This window comes from Rhinichthys klamathensis, unplaced genomic scaffold (genome assembly GCF_029890125.1).
Source record: "Rhinichthys klamathensis goyatoka isolate OS25496 unplaced genomic scaffold, OSU_Roscu_1.1 h1tg000093l_1, whole genome shotgun sequence".
Lineage (NCBI taxonomy): Eukaryota > Metazoa > Chordata > Actinopteri > Cypriniformes > Leuciscidae > Rhinichthys > Rhinichthys klamathensis.
The window spans coordinates 814,353-838,265 of record NW_026606632.1 but is presented as its reverse complement, the minus strand read 5'-3'; the positions used below and the strand labels follow the sequence as shown (position 1 = coordinate 838,265).

General features: G+C 36.3%; 1 protein-coding gene across 2 annotated transcripts in view; it reads left to right on the top strand.

Moving 5' to 3' along the window:
* The first annotated feature begins 21,479 nt into the window (after positions 1–21,479).
* The window catches only part of epha3 (eph receptor A3), a 153,174-nt gene continuing 150,740 nt past the window's right edge, over positions 21,480–23,913 (top strand). The window contains exon 1 of one of the 2 annotated variants that reach the window (XM_056252218.1): positions 21,480–21,682. In XM_056252218.1, coding sequence (XP_056108193.1) covers positions 21,598–21,682 — 85 coding nt within the window. In that variant the 5' untranslated portion in view covers positions 21,480–21,597. The remainder of the gene's footprint in view (positions 21,683–23,913) is intronic. The other variant, XM_056252219.1, reaches the window with a different exon arrangement.

Genomic DNA, 23,913 nt, shown 5'->3' with positions numbered 1-23,913 from the left:
ATGAAATCAGATCACGTTTAACGATCTGCTTAATCACACGTGAACTTCAGAAATAATTTGTATCGTCACTCTCTCCCGCGATTAAATCGAAATACAAATCAAAAGGTACACAAATAAACACCAGTAACTCAATAACATTAAGATTTGCTAGACAGAACCAAATTTAGCTTGAAATAGTCACGTTATGAGCAGTTACAGAAAGTAGGTCACGGAAACTTTACGTGCCGAGCACAGACATATATGCTGCGTCACAAACTAATCCGGCATTTGCCGCTCCACAAGCGTAATTCTCTTCCATTCACAGAAACAAACGAATTATTAAATTTCTCACCGGCTGCCACTTCGGGATTTGACGATGTATTTACAGTTCGTGCACTTTCTCCGTGTCCAGCTGTTCAGTTTTCGACAGAGCTCGTGTCCGACTCGTCTCATACACCCCAACTCTTTTTCCTTCTCCCGTTTTCCGCCCCTTGCTCCGATTGGCTGAGAGAACTACTATAGTTGTTTTTTTTCCCTTTTTTTTCTTTTCTTTTCTTGTTTATAATTAATTTATATTTTGTCCAGTTTGACTTGACAGCAAGACAGCATACGTATCACCATGTAAAGCTTAAGGAATTTCTCTTCTATTCCACAAACACATAACAATTTACGTGATTGCTATTTACGAACAACTTTCAATTCTCAAATTCTGAAACATGGCCAAGTGCCCACTATTAAGACACTAAAGGTACCTCTTCCTGTTGCTATACCATTGAACTAGAAACTCAATTGCTTTTAATAGGAAAGCATTGGCATCAATGCACAAATGTGAATTTTATCGCCATAAAATTATATATTGGGATATAATTTTGATATTGTGACATACATATATGATTTTAAAAAGCACAATAATTACAAAAACATTACACTATTTAGACAGCATGAGCACCCAATCTGACTCCTACTGTTAAACATAACCATTTCTCAAAATAAAACAATTAAAACACAGGATATGACAGGTGGATATAATTAGTCACAATATTGTATTCAAAAATTACAAATATTCCATGTTTTCCAAGGCCAAGTGATTGCTTTGTGTGAAGATCTGACCTAAAACTGATAACCACCTCCATCTGCAGTAGTGCCCGAATCATCAAAAATTGCCACCTTCAGCAAATGAAAACCTTAAATATTGTTTTACTGTGTATATATATATATATATATATATATATATATATATATATATATGCATGACAACAAAGAAATGCTTAATCAGTTTTACCTTACAAATATCATAAATATGGAGACATTTTAGCCAAAATTATAATAGAGACACATAAGGCAAGCAATTGAAAACAAAGAAATTCAAAGTTTGTCGATATTGCGATGCCCAGCTTTATCTTTAGTGTTTTACCAGTGAGATGCAAGGTGCTTGACCATGTTTCACTGTTCATTGGGTGTGAGACCAGGTTGCAACTTTGTACATTGCTTAACTTTGTGTCTGTACAGGCTCCTCCTCCCTCTATCCCCACTTCACGAAATCTGAATTAACTTAAGAATACCCTGTTTCTAACACCCATTAAGTGGTCTTGACAGCAGGTTTAATGGAGAAAGCTGTTAGTCTGCCTGTGCCTACTGAGTGCACTGGTGTGGCCTAAGATTGCCTTAAATACATCACCCAGTCACTGCACACATTGGACTAATTGCTGTATTGGTTGCCTAGTCATTTGCAAGTCTCTTCGACCACGGTTAATCGCATGGACTGAGAGACTGAACTAATTATCTGTTCAATGTTTTCCCAACATTGGCGAGTAAATTGGCGGCAGTTGAACTCCTGCAGTTCACTGCCAAATGCAAACATGTAGACTGACCCAGTAACTACGGAGGCTAACGATCGAGCTTAGCGGCTCTAACCCCCAACCCCAACTCTTACCTCAGCTGCAATTTACTTTATAACCAGTTCAATATGACTGACACTTTGGCCTGCGTTTTTTTGCTTGTTAAGGTATTAAGATGTTGACAGCTAATTGGAAAGTGGTTGCGGTTTCATACCATGTAGAAGATTAGTAATGATTCTCGTAATGATGCAATGCGTTTTTCAAATGGATTGAGGTGCACAGTCAGAGTATTTGACCCGTATGATGTAGTATAACATGCAGATATGTTGGTTTGGTGCTCAGTTAATTAACTCTGACATGTGCTAGCTATTATGTTTTTTGCAGGATGAGAATCCAGATTTATCAGACATTATCCAGGAGTGTAATCAATCAAGATAGAGGCTCCCTCCCCCCCCCCCCCCACCTTGCATGAGAATATCTACTTAAACTATAATTTAGCCTGTACTCTTTCCAACGCAAGGTTTTCTGAGCTAGACCGAACATTGTATTTATCTTATAACATACACAAGTTTGGAATATTAGGATTTATTATTGTCACCAAAGGCTGTATTTACTTGATCAAAAAATACAGTAGAAACAGTAATAGTGAAATATCATTACACTTTAAAATAACTTTTCTATTTGAATATTTTTTAAAATGTAATTTATTCCTGTGATGGCAAAGCTGTATTTTCAGCATCAATACTCCAGTCTTCAGTGTCACATGATCCTTCAGAAATCATTCTAATATGCTGATTTAGTGCTCAAGCAGTGGTGTGTTTTAAAGTAAGGGAGGCACACTAAATTGTAGCGGAGAACCCCTCCTGAAGAATTTTTTATTTGAATGACCTTTTTGGTCACTTTTAGACAGAAGGCAAATGACACATTCAGCAAGGCAATATAAGTATAATTTCACTCACCTAGTCTATTACTTGAAGCAAACGCCATCCTTCTGTCATTTAAATGGCCGAGTTAAATAAGCATGCTTGGCTGTTTAGTGAAGCTAATTGCTGCAGCCTATATCTAACTCTAGGCGTGGAGTCTTCCTTCATTATTAATTTGTGGCTGCTGTTCAAATGGCAGTTTGGTAAATTTGTTGACAATCAAATATTTAATATCTCTACTCACCATAATTAAGGTAGTTAGTACATTCTCAGAGGTAGCAGCTCAAACTAATTTAACATAATTCACATCTCTACGATGATTGGTTGGCATACCATGGGAGACTAGCCTTTTGAACAGTATGTGCAACACATTCTCATCCTTTGGCGTCATATAGGTGACGCCATATGACATTTCGTCGAAATCTTACGCACATGGCATCCTTTAGCGTCAATACAACACGCAATGTTATAGGTAGGTTTTGGTCTGGGGTAGGGTTACGGTTATGACGCCTTGGGATCTGCGTCTCATATTGACGCTAAAGGATGCCATGTGCGTCGGATTTAGACGAGCGTCACCTGTATGACGCCTTGGGTTCTGCGTCTCATATTGACGCTAAAGGATGCCATGTGCGTAAGATTTCGACGAAACTTCCAAAGCGTCACATGTATGACGCCTTGGGATGAGAACGGGCTGGTAAGTATCACGTTTTCCACAAAAATACTAAGCAGAACTGTTTTCAGATTGATAATAATAAAAAATGTTTCTTGAGCACCAATTCAGCATATTAGAATGATTTCTGAAGGATCATGTGGCACTGAAGACTGGAGGAATGATGCAGAAAATTCAGCTTTGCCATCACTGGAAATATAATTAAAATATATTAAAATAGTTCACAGAATCTGTCACAGAAATGCATGCACATACAGAGTGAGAGACTTAATTTCCTGTGAGCCTTGTAATAAAGTAAACAGCCGTGGTTTGGCGACTGGATTTTCGAGTGATAACAAGGCCACAGAGACGTTGTTAGAGCTGCACGGTAAGCAGATCTATCAGTTTTTAAGGCCTCTCTGTATGCAATCGTGCCCTCTTTCCATGAAATGCGAAATAGCTCTAGTTTTGTTTTCTTCCAATTGCGCTTCATTTTTCTGGCTGCTCTCTTAAGGGCCTGAGTGTGCTCGTTGTACCATGGCGTTGGACTATTTTCTTTAATCTTCTTTAAGCGCAAAGGAGCAACTGTGTCTAAAGTGCTGGAAAAGAGAGAGTTAAAAGTTTCTGTCGCAATATCGAGTTCTTCTAAGCTATCTGGGATGCTGAGATGATGAAACTGATCAGGAAGATTATTTATAAAGCAATCTTTAGTGGCAGAAGTGATAGGTCTAACACATTTGTAACACGGAGTCGGCTTTGCAGCCTTGGCTAAATTAAAGGTCCCGTTCTTCGTGATCCCATGTTTCAAACTTTAGTTAGTGTGTAATGTTGTTGTTAGAGTATAAATAATATCTGTAAAATTATAAAGCTCAAAGTTCAATGCCAAGCGCGATATTTTATTTAACAGAAATCGCCTACATCGAACGGCCCGTTTGGACTACATCCCTCTACTTCCTTCTTTAATGACGTCAGTAGAACAGTTTTTTGACTAACGTCCGCCCACAGGAATGCTCCCTCAACTTGCGCACTTCTTATAACTTACTGTGTTTACTCAGCTCTTACGGTGATTTTCTGAAGTAAAACTGACGCTTCATCTTTTGTGTGATGTACAATAAACTTTATTAAACTCATCAGTATATGTTTGATCATCATTCGGACCTGGTCCGAACGAAACAGCAGACTTGTAGGCTATTAATAAATAATGGATACATACAAGCAGATGACAAATACGTTATAATAACCGTGTAATTAAACTACTAAACTATACCTGTTCCATCTCTATACAGCACTCTGACTCTGTAGGCATTATTGTCCGACTCGAAATGAACACCTTTACTGAGAGTTTCTAATATTATCATCATTCCGTGAGATGAAATTGTCCTGAGAGACTGAGCGCGAGCTCATGAAGCTCCGCCCCCTGTGCCGGCAGCAGCAGCTTATTTGCATTTAAAGGGCACACACTAAAACAGCGCGTTTTTCTGAGCCCCCAAAAATGACAATTTAAACATGGTGTAAAAAATGATCTGTTGGGTATTTTGAGCTGAAACTTCACATACACATTCTGGGGACATCAGAGACTTATTTTACATCTTGTGAAAAGAGGCATAATACGGGACCTTTAAGTTTACACGAGACTAGATAATGATTTGAGATGTCATCGCTCTTCTGCAGAATTTCAACGGCATCAACATTGATTCCATGTTATAATATTAGATCTAGAGTATGATTACGACAATGAGTAGGTCCTTACCCGTGTTTTATCTAACTCCAATAGAGTTAATAATGTCTTTAAATGCCAATCCCAATGCATCTTTTTCGTTATCTACATGTATATTAAAATCACCAACAATTAGGACTTTATCTGCAGCCAGTACTAACTCTGATTGAAAGTCAGCAAATTCTTTGATAAAGTCTGTATGGTGCCCTGGTGGCCTGTACACAGTAGCCAGCACAAATCTCAAACGTGATTTATCATTTACACTAGATATTATTACATTAAGCACCAACACTTCAAAAGAATTATATTTGAAACTAGACTGCTTAGTAATTCTGAAAAGATTACTATAAATTACAGCAACACCTCCCCCTTTGCCTTTCATACGAGGTTCATGTTTATAACAGTAATCTTGGGGGGTGGACTCATTTAAAGTAATGTAATTGTTTGGTTTTAGCCAGGTTTCTGTCAAACACAGCACATCTAGGTTATAATATGTAATCATATCATTAACAATAAGTGCTTTTGAAGTAAGGGATCCGATATTCAGAAACCCAAGCTTTATCATTTGTTCATTTGTATTATATCTGTTTTTTATTTGTTGAACATCAATTAAATTTTTACCCTTAGATGGGTTTGGAGGTTTTTTGTATGTCCTAATTCGGGGAACAGACAGACTCTCTATATGATGATATCTAGGTGAAAGAGCCTCTATGTGATGGGATTTATCTGACCTCTGTGACGTGAGACAGCTAGCAGACGGTCGGCTTAGCCAGTCTGTCTGCTTCCTGACCTGAGCCCCAGATTGTCATGTTTGAGCTCTAAGACTATGTGCCATATTACTAGAGAGAAGAGCAGAACCATCCCAGGAGGGATGAATACCATCTCTTTTCAACAGGTCAGGTCTGCCCCAAAAACTTTTCCAATTGTTTATGAATTCTATATTATTTTGCGGACACCACTTCGACAGCCACCATTGAGTGAGGACAGTCTCCTAACTATCTCATCACTCCTTCGAACAGGAAGGGGGCCAGAGAAAATTACAGTGCCTGACATCGTACTTGCGAGTTCACACACCTCTTTAACGTTAATTTTAGTGATCTCCGACTGGCAAAGTTGAAAATCATTAGTGCCGACGTGAATAATAATCTTAGAGAATTTACGATTAGCATTAGCCAGCACTTTTAAATTTGCTTTGATGTCAGGCCTTCTGGCTCCCGGCAAACATGTGACTATTGTGGCTGTGTCTCTATTTTCACGTTCTGTGTAATAGAATCGCCAATAACTAGGGCACTTTCAACAGGATTCTCAGTGGGTGTTTCACTGAGTGGGGAGAATGTATTTGATGTTGTAATCGGAATGGAAGAGCAGTGTTTTGTCCCGCGACTACAGCGTCTCACCGTCACCCAATTGCCCTGCTGCACGGGCTCTAGTTTGGATGCGTGTCTGTGGTTCTGAAATCTTCTCCGTCAGCCTGACTATCTCCCTGCATGTAAATGCTGTGCTGACAGAGAAGGCTATGCTATACATGTTACATGAAGTGCAAGTGACAATAAGAGGAGAAGATGACATGAATTACCGTGTTGTTTGACTGACTGATACTCACCAAAGTTTTTTGATGGATTTGGAAAAGGCGCGAGTGAAATAAATAAATAAAGAGCACAAGGATGGCACGCTAACAGGCTAGCGAATTACTAGCGTGTTGTGCTAGCAACCATTTAGATTGAAGCTAGCGATGTCAGGTTAATATGTGATGTTGAGTAAGTTATATTTAGCAGTATAAACAACAGGGAATGATAGTAAATAATGATTCAAAACAGAAAGATATACGAAGCTTACAGACGCAGACCAACTCAGCAGCAGCAGGCAGACAGGAGCAATCATGTGAAAAGTGAATAAAGTAAAAAGACACCGTTAAGTGGAATTAAAAGCCAATCTCTTTCCAGGTGGATTGGTATACTGAGAAAGTTGAGTAAGAAACCAGCCAATCTGATTGGAACTGCCAATTTTCAGATTGGCCATATGCATCAGCCAGCCAGTGAATGAACTGTGTGCGGCCCATAGGTGTGCTAAATGACTGAGACTAGTGTTTCAAGCCAATGCACAACTATCATCACTGGTTTAGGCAATAGTTCATTACACATGCAATGAAATATTATCCTGCTTGTTTTATCACAAAAAGAGACGATAAAACAAACAATCGATTGTCAATGTCTCCGACTAAATGTAGCTTTGCATTCAATCACTCTGTGTATTGTTTAACATATTCCATATGTATATGAGAAACACGTTATATTGAGCTGCCAATTTTGAATAATGCAAAGGGTCTGTGTTTGTTCTACGATAAATCCATACCTTTCTATGGCTCTTTTCATGCGGCAGGAGTCACTCAGGCTGCCGGATTGTAAGTGAACCAAAACAAACTGAAGTGATAATGATAAACTATGACCTTGGGTTAGAGGAATCTGGGTTTTGATTTGGTGATTTCCTGTTCATCTTTAGCTGTGTGAGAGGTGTGGAGTGTATGGCTTTGGCACAGGCCGGGTGTGCTTCTCATTAGTGGTGTTGAGGAGCGGTGGATGAGTGCCATCATAGACAGACGCTAATGGAAAGGCCCATGCGTGTCATCAGGCTTAGCAATATTCTCTCAGCAGCATGTATAAATAGAAACAGGCAGATATGATTTGTTTACTTTGTACACTAATGTTTTTTCTTTTTCTTGGGACGTTCTAAACATACATTGCTGTGCAGTATTATAGACAATTGCTTACATTGTGTTACATGGAGAAAGTGCACTTTCAAATACTTTAGGTGTTTGGTTTTTTGGCCCAGTTAAGTACATTTATTTTTTTTAAGTAATTTTGTAATTTATTGTCTTTGAAATATAGATCAAGTGTACTGCTGATGGTACTGACAAAGAAATATATGTATATAATTAATGTCATTTGTATTTGTAATGATGAAGCTGCAATTTAATTATTTTTTTAAATTAATTAACTGATTAACTTAAAATGTAATATCAAATAACACCCTTCAGTTAAAATTAAAATTGAGTTCTTTTCATGTGCTTTAGTATAGTCAGAACATAAAAATAAGTGTATTTCTTTAAAGGATGACAACATAATATTAAAACATAGGTTGTTGTTGTTGTTGTTTAAAAAAAAGACGTACTACAAAGTGTACTTAAGAAACTCTTAAGTGGCCTTTTATTTCATTAAAATAATATCTGCAAGTACAGTTTTTTAAGTATACTTTTAAGATTTTTAGTGCACCAGAAATGTACATTCTATGTAGTTAAGCACACTTCTTTTCCACAAGGGTAATATGAGCATTATCATTAAATGGGTCATGACGATCTTTTGCCTTGATCTTTTGACATGTAAGAGGTATTTGTACCATTAAAACACTCTAGAAATGTCATAGCTTAAAATTTCCTCCTCATTATAAACAATGCATTTATTTAATCAAGCTCCAAAAATAGCTTGTTTTGATATTGCGGGATCTGTGATGTCACATGAGCAAATACATTTACATACAGTATGCCTGCCTCCTGAGCAAGACATTGACATCATCACAAGGCCCTGCCCACTGGAACTAATTGGCTTAACGGCTGACATTTGCCTACACTGGATGTGAGCGTCATGTCAAAAGCAAAGAGAAACCATTATAATACCAGATGCTGTCTACACTAGATACAGTATATACTGATATGCATTCAGTTTCTGATATACTCCACACGCTTGAGTCAAAAACAGGACAAATGGAAGAGTGAAAGATCGTTTGATTTACTTTATTGGTGGCCTGGATCACGTTATATATATATATATATATATATATATATATATATATATATATATATATATATATATATATATTATTATTATTATTCATTTTCTTTTTTTTGCAAAAAAAAAAAATTATTAACATTATAAGTGAACCTCAAGAAACATTTAAATAATGCTAAAAAAAAAAAAAAATCCATGTCATGATCCCTTGCTGATTACTGCTTAATTTTCCAATATATTCTTGTCGGTCACTGTGATTTTGCAAAGAAAGACGTTTCTGGATCAACATATTCCGTTGAACAACATTAATGTCCAAAAATGTCCAAAACTTATTCCTACTCCTAAACCTAAACCCTTCCTATAACTTATCCCTAAAATCAGAGAGAAATGATAGGTGAATAACAAAACACCCTTGTTTTAAGCCTAACCTTGACATAAAATGTAAACTTGTCCTTCAAATCTGTTTGGTTGATTGGAATGTTGTTCCATGATCAACAAAGATGCTGATGGAACATGCTTGGTGAAATCACATTCACCTATTATTGTCATGGGTTGCTGTGTAGTATATCCAATGAAGAGATGTGACAGAATTTATGAAGAAATACCAATGTTTAATGAACACAAAGAGCAAGACATTGTTCTAAGGAAAACTGAGGGCTTAAATACACAATGAATGATAATCAATAGAACAGGGAACAACAAATGAATAATTGAGATCACAGGCAAGCTTTGCAGTTATCAGCCAGAATCAGCAGTAATTTAAAAGTGATAAAAATAAAATAAAAACAACAGCAATTCATAACAATGCATACTAATTTTTCATAACCTTTGTTGTTGTTTGTTTCACTCCACTCACATTTATATATATATATATATGATACATTTTATCATATTCCAATATTATAATACAGGCTAATAAATATAATAAATAATATACTAAAGTGTATTTCTGAAATATTAAAGTATATTACTGGGTACTCTTTCATACTGTATTAAAATTTAAAGTCACTCAAAACGTTTACATTCTCGGTGAAATCGCGTTCACTGAAACCATTTTGGACCTTGAATTCACCAGAGAGCGACGTGCATGATTTACACTGTAATTTCATTTCCGAACTCTCTTGGCGACTGTTGCCGCCAGACTTGTCACTGACATCTGAGGTGTCCTGAAATAGACTAAGGAAAAATTGTGTGAGGGCTGAAACGGGACATGATGGCTGGTGTCGCTTTGAACTTGGTGAGGTATATTCTCTAATATAAACTGGATTCTTGCGTGAGCTGTATGGCAGATTCTGGGCAAAGTGGTTTGGCAGGACGAGAGCTTCTGCCATTGGCGGCACACCCAGGTTCTCACTTCATCCATTCTGACTAGCCAGCTAGCATTATACACGCATCATTTGCCCCCAGCGCATCCCATACGGCCCCAGGACAAGAGAATAGAAAGACAAGAGAACAAATCCTGCTGCAAGGTCTCCTGCACCGTGGCGACTTTTAATTATGTGTCATTGGCAAGCACTCTGTGTAGGGCTTTATTTTGTGGTGAAATGTCTTGATGGAGGTAGGGAGCATGAGGAAAACAGTGCAAGAGTTTGACAGTGCCTGAGGTGCGTGCTTGAGAGCTTGCGTGCAATTGCTCAAGTCTTGTCTGAATGCGTGCAGTCTGAATGAAAGAGCTGAGTTGGATCATTAAACCGTCCCATTTCAAACCATCCTATTTACTACTATAAGCCAGGATAAGACTCCTATTTAAGCTCAATCAGACACACCTTGAAATAACACATCCTGACATGTAACCTCAGGTCAGGGAAAACAGACTTGGAAACAGGGTTTGAGCTATTATTTCCCCCTTCATTTAGCACCATTTAGCATTTTCTCCATTGGCAGGCAGTCAAAATTATTATATTATATTATATATTATATTATATTATATAGCTCAAGTGATTGGCTCTAAAACTTTATTTTCATTTTGCTAATTTTTATTATGATTACATATATGTCTTCATATTATTAGTTTTACATCATAGTTTATATAGCATTTATGAGACTTCCTAAAATGATTCATGTTACAATATATTTAAGACTCCAGTAAGTAAGACTCCAGACTCCATGGAATGTTTTTAAAAATAAATTTGTCACACCCTAGGACTAATGAACCAGTGAAGACAAAAAAAGGTGATTTTAAATTGTGAAAAACATGAACAAAATGGTGACCAGTTACGGAACTACTTATAAATTATATACACTTATGCATTCATATAAATTCCATTACTTTTGAATATGTATTCAAATTCTTATTAACAATAAATGCTTCTATGAATAGTCAGGTCTTGTCTCTTATTTAAAATATAAAATGCTTGACTATTTTTGACAAACATTTATGACAAACATTCTAACCATCACAGCAAGTCTTGAAAAACGAATTAGTTCTAAGTCTTGTTGCTGACCTTTAGTCATGTCAATACTTCGCCGCTCCAAGAGAAGAAATGTCAAGGTGAAGCCCTAGGACTTCAGAACTTCCTGGTTCTCTGTTGTGTTGTATTTGCAGGCCATGCGGGCAATTACTTCAGCCTCCCACGAGCGGAGGCGAGGGGCAGTATTCTAATGTGCTAGTGAAGATAAATACTAGTAATCTCCTCCCTGTCGAAATGCATTGCTGTTGACTGGCCAGGGTGCTTTAATGTTTGCTCAACAGCCTTCTGCAGGGAAGCAAATCCACAATGCCTGGAGACCCTGATATACCACACGTACACAAACACGAAATGATGTCTGGTTATTAGCAGAATGGCTCAGCATATCAGCTGCGGTTCTCAAACTCATGAAGATATAGGAACGGTTTAGCACAAAATTATACTTGGTCTCCATATAAAACCTTTTTTCCATTTTTCTTCAGTGTGGGATTGTCACGTCTCTATAAGTTTTTTCTCAGTTCAAGTTGTCATGTCTTTTATTTTGTATATTGTCAAAATAATGGTTCATTTCTAGTGTCATGTGACTCCATCTTCTCATGTCCTCATAAGAGCCCAACTAAAACAAACACTGATCATCATAATGGTGATTTCAAACGAACCATTCAATAAAACATCAACACCTAAACCTCTGTTAATTCTCAATAAGAACTTTTGAAGATATAAATCAGAAATTAAGTCAAATAATAAGTGTAATGGTGTGTAATGGTTGGAAGTGAGTTTTAGTTTCTGGCTGTGTCCCAATTCAAAGGCCGCATCCTTCGAAGGACTCAAACTTCAAACGCCACACCTTCGAAATGCCACGAAGGTCGGACTGAGCGTTGTTAAATGGGACGGTCCTACAGAGGACTGTTCTTGTCACCTAGCAACTGTGACAGCTACCATTGAGTGACTGTAATGTTTGTACTGGACTTTTTTGAAAGTTATATTAAACTGTCTGAAAACAAAACAGATCACAAACAGTCTATATCTGTTCACCATGGTCCATTTCTTTAAATAATAAAGAGTATAAACTTATTTCACATTTTAATAAGATATGTCAACATTTGAACCACTTTTGAAAGTTTTAATTTTTACATTTAACTCATTAGATATTTGAGTAAGTTGAAACCCAATTCTTACATTTAAAAGTGTAATTCTGCAATTTCTCTCAAACAAATTCGTTGTCACTGGCGCGTAATGAATTCTGGGGTAGACAAGGCTGCGAAGGATCCATCTGTTGTATCCTTCATTTCACAGGAAACGAAGGACACATTTGAAGGAGCCTTCGAAATGGGACAGCCTTTGTCACGCAGCGGTGACACAATCGGCCTTCAAATGCGGCCTTAGAAGGATGCAGAAGTTGTGTTTCTGTTGGTCTCTTGTCTTTTTTTCTGTTCCTGTTCCCTTTTCCTCAGTGATTCTGCTTACAGCAGGTGTTCGTCACTAATGCTCAATCATCCCTCGATGAATCACTTAATTATCTAGTTAACTTCAACATTGCTTCAGTGTTATTTTAACACTCTAGTGTGCTCAATGCTACATTTTAAAATAATGTACACCTACACTAAACTCCAAACCTACCCGATAGTGTTAACAAAAGCAAATGTGACATAAAAACACAATCGTAACCATGGCATTTTAGCTTGTTTTTGAGCTCTTTTATTGTGACTCGTCTTTTACAGGATTCATACCCGAGCTCTCCGCATCACAAGTACAGTTCTGTACCAGCTGAGTTACTGAGAAAGCTTAGTACGTTGGAGCTTTAGCTTTAAACATATGGAGCTGGTTAAGTGATGAAAACTCAAATCAGGTCATAACATAATTGTGTACGAAGCCGTGTGAAAACAAGCCTTTATTAATCCAAAATTTACCCCTGTAATCATAATTGTGTGTTAAAACGATTAAAAGTGCTGTTTTACTGCCTCTAGTGTTCATTTCTGTTGGAAACTGCAGTGATATGTACGTATTGGTACGTATTTTGTGTTTTGCAAAAATGTTGCCACAGGTATGTTTTTCCAATGAGCATGTGTTGGATATTTTCCACTTGCAGTGGTACCCTCACAAAGGTCCTGTCCGTTTCAGATCCAAGTTCAGTATTTGTAAAATATTTGTATGTCTGTAAAATTGTACATACTGTATGCAAAGCATTTGTTTTATATGTTGTCAATAAGTTGAAATTGTTCATTTCCTAGTATATCTATAGCCTATACTTTAAAAATACAATCACAAATGAGATGACCATAGATATTACAGCTAAATGTTTTTGTGGACTGTTAAATGCAACATATTTTATACATGAATGCTTGTTTCAAACCTAAAAAGAGCCCAATGAAATGCTTGGGTTTGCTATGGGAGGTTCCTTCTGTTAGCGGGTGATGTCTTTAGTGGCTTTCTCAGACAGCAACCCCACATTTGGCATGGCTGGCCTCATTAAAGTGCTCTGTCACTGGTGTTGGGGTATGGGGAAGGGGCTGCCACTGTAAGACACCCCCTATGCAGTCAAGCCCAGCCAAAAGAGCAGTGCAAGACAGCTGTAATTACGCTGTATTCAGTTAATTACCCCCTGAAACCCACATCTTTAGCAGAGGTCTCCTTGAATATGCAGATGCCGCTCTGTTGTAATTAACTCTGCTTTGTAGGTTTTCAAGGGCTTCTCTTTTCTTGGCCTTTGATCGAGAGGAGTATATCCTGCTATATTTAGAGAGAACTCGAAGGCTTCTCGCTGAAAAAAATAAAAATCGCTGAGCTTTGCTGTCATCAGCTCAAGTTTAAGGTGTTTTGTGAATCTGTGTTGTGTTTCAGTGCGCTGGTGCACTCACCCACTCGTCTAGTTTGATAAATGCAAGTGGCTTTAAATTGGCAACCTATAATCATACACCTGACAGCCACTCATTATTGGTTGATACGAATACTTTCAAATGAGCACAAATTATCATTTGCTTGAAAAATTGTTTTGGCGTGAGTGGGAGAAAAAGCTTTTAGTTTTTGTGTGTGTGTGTTTGTGTGTGTAAAAATGCAGGTATATTTAGTTCAATGTTTTCATAATGTACCATTTTTTTCAGTGAGATATTTATTTTGATTATAGTCATCCTAAAAAGTACTTAGACCCTGACACTTGAGTCACTCTGATCTGAAAATAATTCCATTCAATTTAAAATAAAATAAAATTAGATATAACAATCTAAAATTATAAATAAATATGAGTAAAAATAAATAACAAAATAAGTACATATACATAAGAACACACATGATATGTACATAATATGTAAAAAATGTGACAACCACAAAGTGTAACAATACTTTTAACACATTTATTTTTGTTAAATTCTTTACTTGTAAAGTGTGTTTGTGCATCTTTCTCTAAAATAAATTTGGAGCGACTACCAAATTAGTGTTGCGTAAGTGTCCAGACGGATATTTTATGTTATTTGTAATATTTTATATGAATTAATGTAAACAAATTATATGTATTATTAAAAAAATATATATATATATTTATAGACCATTTAAGTTCACTTTTGATTTATATTTGTGTGCGTGTATTATTACTAATCCATCCATTATCTAAAGCAATAGCAGCGTGATTGTTAATGTGTACAATAATGTGAGCCTGTGCACGCATGCCTGTCCTTGTTTGTCTTTTTTGCTCTTTCTTTACGGCATTAAATGTAGATCCCTGCCATTTGAGTTGTGAAAGTCTTGTAACCTCCAGTCAGAATCCTGCCAGATTAGATTTTGTGTCAGGGCCGTAAGCCTAATTAAGGGAGCAATTACACTTAGCTCTAAATGTGAAGTATTGACACAACTAATTGCTTCCGAGAGGTCTCTGTTTTCCTAATAATGTACCTCCAAAGTGGTCTGGCATAAGCCTATTTTATTTGCAATGAAAATACATATTACAGAGTCAATGAGTACTGAATTGTCTTGTGAATTGGCACCAGCGCAAAATTTGCTGGGCAGACTCTGCGGGTTTGGATTGTTGCTAATATCGCAATTGTCAGAAGAGAAATCACTGTAATGCTATAGAGTATAACTGAAGCTTGTATCAGTTTTTCCCATCTCTTTTTTTATGCCATTGCAGCTGCATGGCTGCGATTCATTCAGCTGCAATTAAAGGCCATGATTAATGAACTCACGAGGGCAAATTCTCTGACTTTGAGCAGAGGCAGATCGTGTGTGTGGCGTGTGTGATGCAAGCTTGTCTTGATGCAGTATCGTAACACTAGGTCTGTGGAATAGGGCCCCCCTGCTTTACAGTCTAGACTACACAAATGTGTTCACTGAACAGAGCCCTAATAAGCCAGAGACCAATAACGTGCTATTAGACAAAGTGCTCATATACATCTTTTGCACACATGAGGCCTGCGCTATATCATATACCCCACTGTGATTAATCTAGAGCGTGTTTTATTTTAGGCCATTTTTCAAACACAATACAGCATTATAATTCCCAATGTTGTGCTTGCATTAGTCCTCGATGGGTAATTTGTCAGTTCCTAAGATGTATGACATGCATATATCCAGGCTTTTAAAAGTTAATGAACTGTGAAAAAATAATACTACATTATTATTGGTCATTTACTGTGGCTTTATAAAGTTTATTATGTTTTTTGGAACATAAAAGAAGATATTTTGAGAAAAGTCTTTTTTCTTTCTTTTTCCCCCTACAGTTTACAAATGGAAGTCAGTGGTCACCAAAACTGTTTGGTTACGAACATTCTTCAAAATATCTTCATTCGTATTCCATGAAAGACAGAATATCATCCAGGTTTGGAACGACTTGAGGGTGAGTAAATGATGACAGAATTTTTGTTTTTTTGGATGAAATATGCAATACATTTATTAAATATGAGTGAATGAGTGAGTGAGGGAGTGAGTCAGTGAGTGACAGAGAGAATGAATAAATAAATAAATAAATAAGTAAATAAATAATTCCTTCCTTCCTTCCTTTTGTCAACTGCCAGAAAAGTTATATATGAACAAACTCCAGTTTGGTGTATGTAAGTGCTACTGGTGTGGATGAGAAAAATATTCATTTTGAGAAAACGGCCTTAAAAGGTATGGGAATTGAAATCTACATACACAAATAGATATGGTGCAATAAAATAGACTGCATTTTTGGATGTTTTCTTTCAACTTGTCTGAAACAACACATTATGAAAAGCCAAATAGCCCAAAATGGTGTATGAAAAAAACAACAATGATTTTGCACTTAGCGTCTTGCTAAACTCAAGTGTCCCATTGTAAAGATGAAGAAACTGCATGCTTCATAAGTGATGACCCATTTCATGTGTACTTTTTGAACTATTTGTGCATTCATCTGAAGCAATGCAATGACCCAAATCCCTGCAGTTCAATGTTGATGAATAATGATTGTGTACTCAGCTATTTGCAGGCTGTATAGCAATAGCTCGCTGTGACTTGCCAATAGCATTTGTGGAAAGAATGCTAAACAAAGCATTACTACTCTGGGTATCATAATGCATGAATAATAAATCAATTTCAACACAAATTGTATAAATAATCCTCATTCGCATGTATATAAAGCTATCATAAACACATATGTGGAGGTAATATATACTGGCCGCACATTTGCATTTTAGATTCATTATCCTACTCATTAAATTCAGTGGTGTATCTAACAAGTATGCAGCACAGATGATTCATGGTATGCAATAGCAAACTGACCAAATAGGAAACTCATCCTCTGTGAAATGAGAGATAGGTGCGGCCTGAGGGAAAATCTTCAGCCGACCAATTGCAATGCAACTGTTATGTTGGCTGGCAAGACAGAGGTGCCATTCCAAACTCTGATTGGCATGATCCAGGAGCAGATGGTGTAGGGACGGCATCCAAAACTGGAACCCAGAACACAACATGGCTCTTCGACAAAAACAGCAAAGTTGTTAAAGTGCAAGACAAAAGAGAGGCTTTACGGAGATCTGGGAAACTCTACAACTCAGACTCATGCTGGGCTGCTTTATTGTTGTTAGACATTGGCAGAATTGCAATTGATTACGGAATGTTTTTAATATTATACAAAAAAATTATGTTACATTAAAAACAATATTATGAAATTAATTTTGACGTATTTGTATGAATTCATTTGATGAGAAAATTAGAGGCAGTATTATCTTATGAAGTGGTGTTGGGTTTTCCTGTTTAAGTTTTTTCGACCGTGCTGAGATCAGCAAAAAGTATTGTGTTTAACTTTCACACGCTATAATAAGGGCCACACATCGAGGCAGCGCATGCCTCAGACAAAACCTCAATGGCACTGGGAAAACCAAATGTTGTTTCCCTGTTTTTAATCGCTACTTCAGTTGATTTGTCTCTTTGTTTTACCATTCTCTTCACTAAATCATGCTCCAGACGTATTTACTTGTTAAACATACTGTTAAATCTGGGATTTGCTTCATCATGTTTGCACTTTTGCAGTGGGAATGGGATTGAATTGACAAATGCTTCAGCTGTAGAAACGTATCCCTTTAGACTGCCTGGGCTTTAACTCAGGTTTGATGTTGAGCTGAAACTTCATACTCAAGACAGAAAGTCAGTGAGACAATGGCTTTAAATGATGTGTTTTTATCCTGCCAAATTATTTGACAGCTTCTGGGGGAAAAAAAAAAACACTGAATGAAATTACTGAGTAGAGCCCAACGCTGTAAGAAACAAAATGAAAAGTGTATCCTCAGCAGACAGGAAAGGGCTTCCCGTACTGCCATTAAACATGATTGTATTGTATTTGTATTTTGCAAAGTTTTTCTCTGTAGCTGCAGGGATATATACTGTGTATATATATTAACATCTGCTTTCTCTGTTTTTGTAAAAGTGAAGAATGCTGTTCTTCCTCTCAACGTATTTAAGTCGCATTGGAACATTAAATCAATACTCAGACTTGATTGCGGTGACAGGGAGTTTTCCAAAAAAGATCCAAAAGTGCAGCTAAGGAACCAAAAAAATGCCTGTACTATAAAAGCGTTTACATAAGTCCGACAGCTTATATCATATCCAGTGTGGAAAAGGGACCAGTGGGGGAAAAAAATAATGAAATACAAGTTAACAACAGGAGAAAGTAATATAATTGTCAGCAATTGAAATCACAGTTCTTGTATATATATATATTCCATTTTCTAATCTAATTTTATTCCTTTTAAAGTATTAAATTGCTCTGAAAAATAAATGTAATAAAATCATTTTTCACCACAAGTACGGGCAGGCAAGGATTAAATATTTCTGAGCCTGGTTGGAAGAGCAATGGAAAAACAGATTTAATATAATAGTTTTTTTTTTTTTTTTGCTTGTAAAAACGTTCAGACATTAAGCATCCATTGATCATGATGTTAAATTGGATTAAACTTTTAGGCCCAGTTTGTCAATAAAGACATTACATTGTTACAAACAAAAGCAATATATGCTGCCATGTATTATATTGCCATTAAGAGTCTCTATATTTCTTTCAAGCAATTACTATTTCCCTATATTCATGTTTTAGAAGGGCATGCTTAATTATTTGCAGTGGAATGTAAGGCTTTTTATTTAAAGCTGACTATTACTATTTTAAAAACCCCAAGACTAAGCAACTGTAGAGCTGTTCTGCAAACTTCTCCCTTTACATAATCATTTATTTGATTTTTTAAATGTTGTTGTTTTTAAATACAAATGAAAGTTATTTTATTATTTAATTATATTCCTATTATTTTACTGAAGAACAGACAAATTTAAAGTTGACTAAAATTAACTTATTAGTATTAAAATAAAATTTGCATTAATAAATATTATACATTTTGGTTTTAAATTAATTTATTAACATCCAATATCAAGAAACATATTGCAACAATTATGTCCCCATATTACAATTGAGAAATCTCCCCAGTCTCCTGTGAGCGTTTTTATTGAAACTCAAGTGATGTTTACTTCCTTTCTAAGTGTCTCTTGAAAGTTGTTCCAGTCGGTTGTATATATATGATGCCTGTCCCAGGCTCGATCAGCCTCTACAGGCCGGCTCTCCGCCCAACAGCTGTTTTAAAGGCCTGATATAATAGCACAATACATAGAGTTTCTGTAGGGGAAAAATAATGAATACAGACAGTGAATGTTTGAGAGATATTTGCTCTTTCTGAGGACAGTGCACAGTATTGTAACAAAATAAAATAATAATAATAATAATCCGGGAATTCAACAAATAACACACTGTAAAAAATTGCCAGGAATTTACAGGATTAAAGAGTATATTTACAATAAATGACTGTGGTCAGAAATTTACTGTGAAGTAAATGCATGCTGGGTCATTTTCTTACAAATGACTGTGAATCAACAGCAGAATGATGCTGACATCACAGTAATTTACTGTGATTTCACAATATAATGTTGTCTTCAACCATGCCACTGTAATAAATTTATTCTTTACCACTGTAATTGTTAATTGTTTTTCAGTTACAGTGTCAGTGGTCCATTAGCTTGGGATCTTGGACCATCTGTATAATAGGCTACTCAAATTTCTGATCTAGCCAAGTCAGAAATGTGACAAATAAAAAAACGTTAAAATGATGACAAGCTATGAAATAGTTTAGTTGCATGAATATGAACATTTTGTTTTAGTATTATTTAAGCATGAATATTTACTAATAACTTATTTCAAATTCATAACTGTTTGTATGGATCTGAACTGCTGAGATTCATCTTTGAAATATGTGACATCATCTTGTAAACATAACCTAATGATATACAGACATCAATACTTGACATACAAAACACAACAAATAATAATAAAAAAAACATTAACCAACATTACAAAATAAATCAACAACAAAAAACTGCTAAAAGTGAAGCAAAAATAAGTTCAGCAGCACAGATAAAACCAATAAGAATCAATAAACCGCACTGCATGCTGGGTACCTTCATAGTAGCCTTCACTAATACAGTATGATGTTGTTTGTTTACAGTAAATTGTGTTTTCCAATACTTTAACCATACAGTAAAACCACTTTTTTAGTGCAGTTAAGATACAAGAAAAGTCCTACTGTGAAATTACTGTGAAAGTAATGCAATTATTAACCTGTAATTAACTGTAATTTCACACTAAAATGTTTAACAGTGCAGAATAAAAGTTGTTTATATGTTACGGTCCATGTTGCATCTTACAATACATATTTTCATCATTGTGGGATAACATTCGTGTCCATCAATTTAACTTTTTATAAAATATATACTCAATATGATGTATTTACAGTATTTGCAGTTACAGTCAGTCTTCTTGAACAAGAAAAGATGTAGGGAGGGACTTTCCCACTTTCTTTGGGAATTGATTGGATGGTTGGATTGGGAATTGATTGGATGGTTGGATTGGGAATTGATTGGATGGTTGGATCATTGCGGGTTGCAGTTGCTGCGATGTGAGTGGAGTTTTGATTCGCCCTCGTGGCCGTCAAAACGCCATCAGAGGAGAGATATATTTTTTTGATTAAAAAATTATGAGGGCACATTAATTAAAGAATAAAAATAATAAAGTACACGGATAGGTCGTTTATAATTTGCAATATTCCATAAAAACAACAAACAAACAAGAATAGTCCATTTTGATTTCACGATGACTTGTATTGTCAATGTTAGTAGGCTAGATTTTGTTATGTGTAATACTAACAAAATGTAGGCTATTTGCAATCAGCTCAATAAAATATGTTTAATATGTTTTTATTTGTATATTCAGTTCTTAGTAGGCCTACACTGAGCAGTGTAAGTCTGACCATAACATTAATTTGCCCAAACAAAGTGTTAATACTTCGAGTTGTTATAGCTCAGGCTTTGAGCTGATGTGACAAATGTAGAGCTTACTGTTTTTTTAAGGCAAACGAAGTGCATAAATTCCACAGTGTGACATATAGTAACTTGAATTTGATGAGCTGCCTGATGTGTTTTTGTCTTCTCTTCAATTTCCGAGAGATGACATGACCTCTGTTGAACCTGTCGGTCTAATAAACGGCTCTGTCTGGCGTGTATAGGACCCAGCGAAAAAGGGAAGCTCCCGGTGAGAACTGGGGAGAGAGAGAGAGAGAGAGAGAGAGAGAGAGAGAGAGAGAGAGAGAGAGAGAGAGAGAGAGAGAGAGAGAGAGAGAGAGAGAGAGACTCCTCCTCGTCTCCAGTGTCAAACTTGACATCAGCCTCTGAGCCGAGAATGGTAACTTGTGTCGGAACAGAAGCCCTCACATGAGTGGCATGCTTCACGGAGTTATGTACCTTGCTTTGCCCCCTGAACTGCTATCATGGATTTCAAAACATTAATACTTTTCCTTTTTTTCTTCACGTTTATTTCCAGAGCAGAATTCATTATTCATCCGTCCAATGAAGGTAAGATAACGTCTGGAGTGAGAGACATATTCCCTCATCTTTCTTGCTTATACTGTAGCGTGACTGTCCTAACAATATTGTCAGTTGACTTGAGCTCGTCCATTCAGGGTTGTTTAATCTGCGTAGCGTTGACAGAGGAAATGAAATTCAACTGAAACAGTTACCTGCTTTACCTCCGATGCTCATCCAATAAGCCGCGGCGAATTTGATCATATTGGCTAATCGCTCGCTTATTCACTTTATGTCAAACCAGCTGCTTCAAATGAACCGATTTGTTCTGGGAATCAATAATATCGCAGTTGTGCGCGAGACGCATTGACTTGATTTCGCTAGAAATAGCTGCAAAGGGATCGCTGCAAATCAAACTTTGAGTGTTGTTTATTATTGTTTGTAAGGGTCACAGCTGGATACACGATATGAACATATTTTGAAACGATCGATCGGTTGGGAAAGCGAGAACGCGCACCGGCTGAGCGCGAAATTCAGTCCGAAAATCTGCCGACCATACAGCATCATCTTCATATGGGCTGTTGCCTATGTTTAAAGACTCTTTGTGCAGTTTATGTATTTGCACTTTCTTGATAATTAAGAAGTTGCTTTAATTATTTTGTATTTTTGCCGTGTAAACGATAGCCTGTCTAGCCTATAGCCTATAGCCTACCATGCGCTGCAAGTTTGTGCGCCGAGTTTATTTCAGTTACACTTGCGCTTTTGTTGTAATAGCCACATTAAATACTTCAACTTACTGAATAGCTAATACTGAATTGCAAATGCACCCTTTGGACAAGCAGAGATTTGCGTTGCAAACAGGTATTTGTCACATATAGCTAGGATGTTCTGCGTTTTATTTATTTATTTAATTTATTGACATAAAGCACACGTTGATGTTAGCTACTTAAAGCATATTTTGAAGTAAAGCTGCTTACAGTGGAGGGTGGTTTCATGAAGCCTAATTCCTAAAAAAAAAATATATACTTCTGAGTTTATTACCGACCTTGTTTAAAACCTCAGTCACGCAATTGTCTAAAGTTAATCACATGAGTTATTAACTAAAACTTATTGGCACATATGCTGCCAGATTTATTTTTATTTTTCAATCACATATGGCCTATTGGATAATCTGTATAACTACACTAGGCCTACAATCTAATGAGATTTCAAATAAAGTGAACAATCAAAACAGTGGGATATTAGGCCTTCTGCAAAGTAGCCTATAATAACTTAAAATCTACAGCCTATTAATATTCGGAGCCAGCAAAGTTAGGGACAGTAGCAGCACTCTCATTTTTAACAAAACACTTAGGCATATTATATTTGTATTTTGACATCTAAACGTCCTTTATATAAGCGGCGCAGTCGAGATATAGAAATAGCCTATGCCTAAACAAAGAATATGTTGTATGCTATTTTATTAGGCCTTTGCTTGAAATGCATCCTGTTTGCATGTATCTCCTGCATATCCCTAACCTGTTTAGTTCACACAGTGTTTAAAATTGTGTCCCGTTCAAGTTTTTAGAGTCGTTCGGGAGGAAAAAATTACGTGGGACTCTAAACCTTCGTGTATTGCCCCTCTATACTAATTGCAAAAGTTTCAGTTGTCAGTGTTGTCGCATATTCATTATATAGCCTATATATATATATATATATATATATATATATATATATATATATATATATATATATATATATATATATATATAGTAGCTACACACACACACATATATATATATAGGCTATTATCATTTCCAAAGCTCCATGTGTTCTTTTGGCCTAATCGCTAATCGTATTCTATTGTGACGCGATATGACGGAGAGATGGATTGATTCGTTTGGTGATATATGGCTTTTCATGTTTAAGATTAAATATTCAGGCCCATTTGCTTTTATTGAGTTTAGAATTCATATTTGTGTATGGGAGTTTAGAATCTGATCTGTGTAGAAAAGATGAGAACATAAATGCTGTCAACTCAAGGTGATCTTCTGCCTGATGTTTCAGGTTTAGCTGTCTGTTCTGTGTAACAGCGGCTTTTCTCTCTTATTGTGATTTATGGGCTGTGAATTACCTTTTGCTCAAATAGTATGTAATGGGACGTGTTTTTCACCAGAGAGTGTCAGTATAGAGCCGCAGCTATTGATATCATTTGGAGCAAAGTGCTTTTTTACAGCTTGAAGTCGCCTAATCAGCTCAAGTGTAATGTTTATAATCTCTTAATATGAATTTAATTATCAATA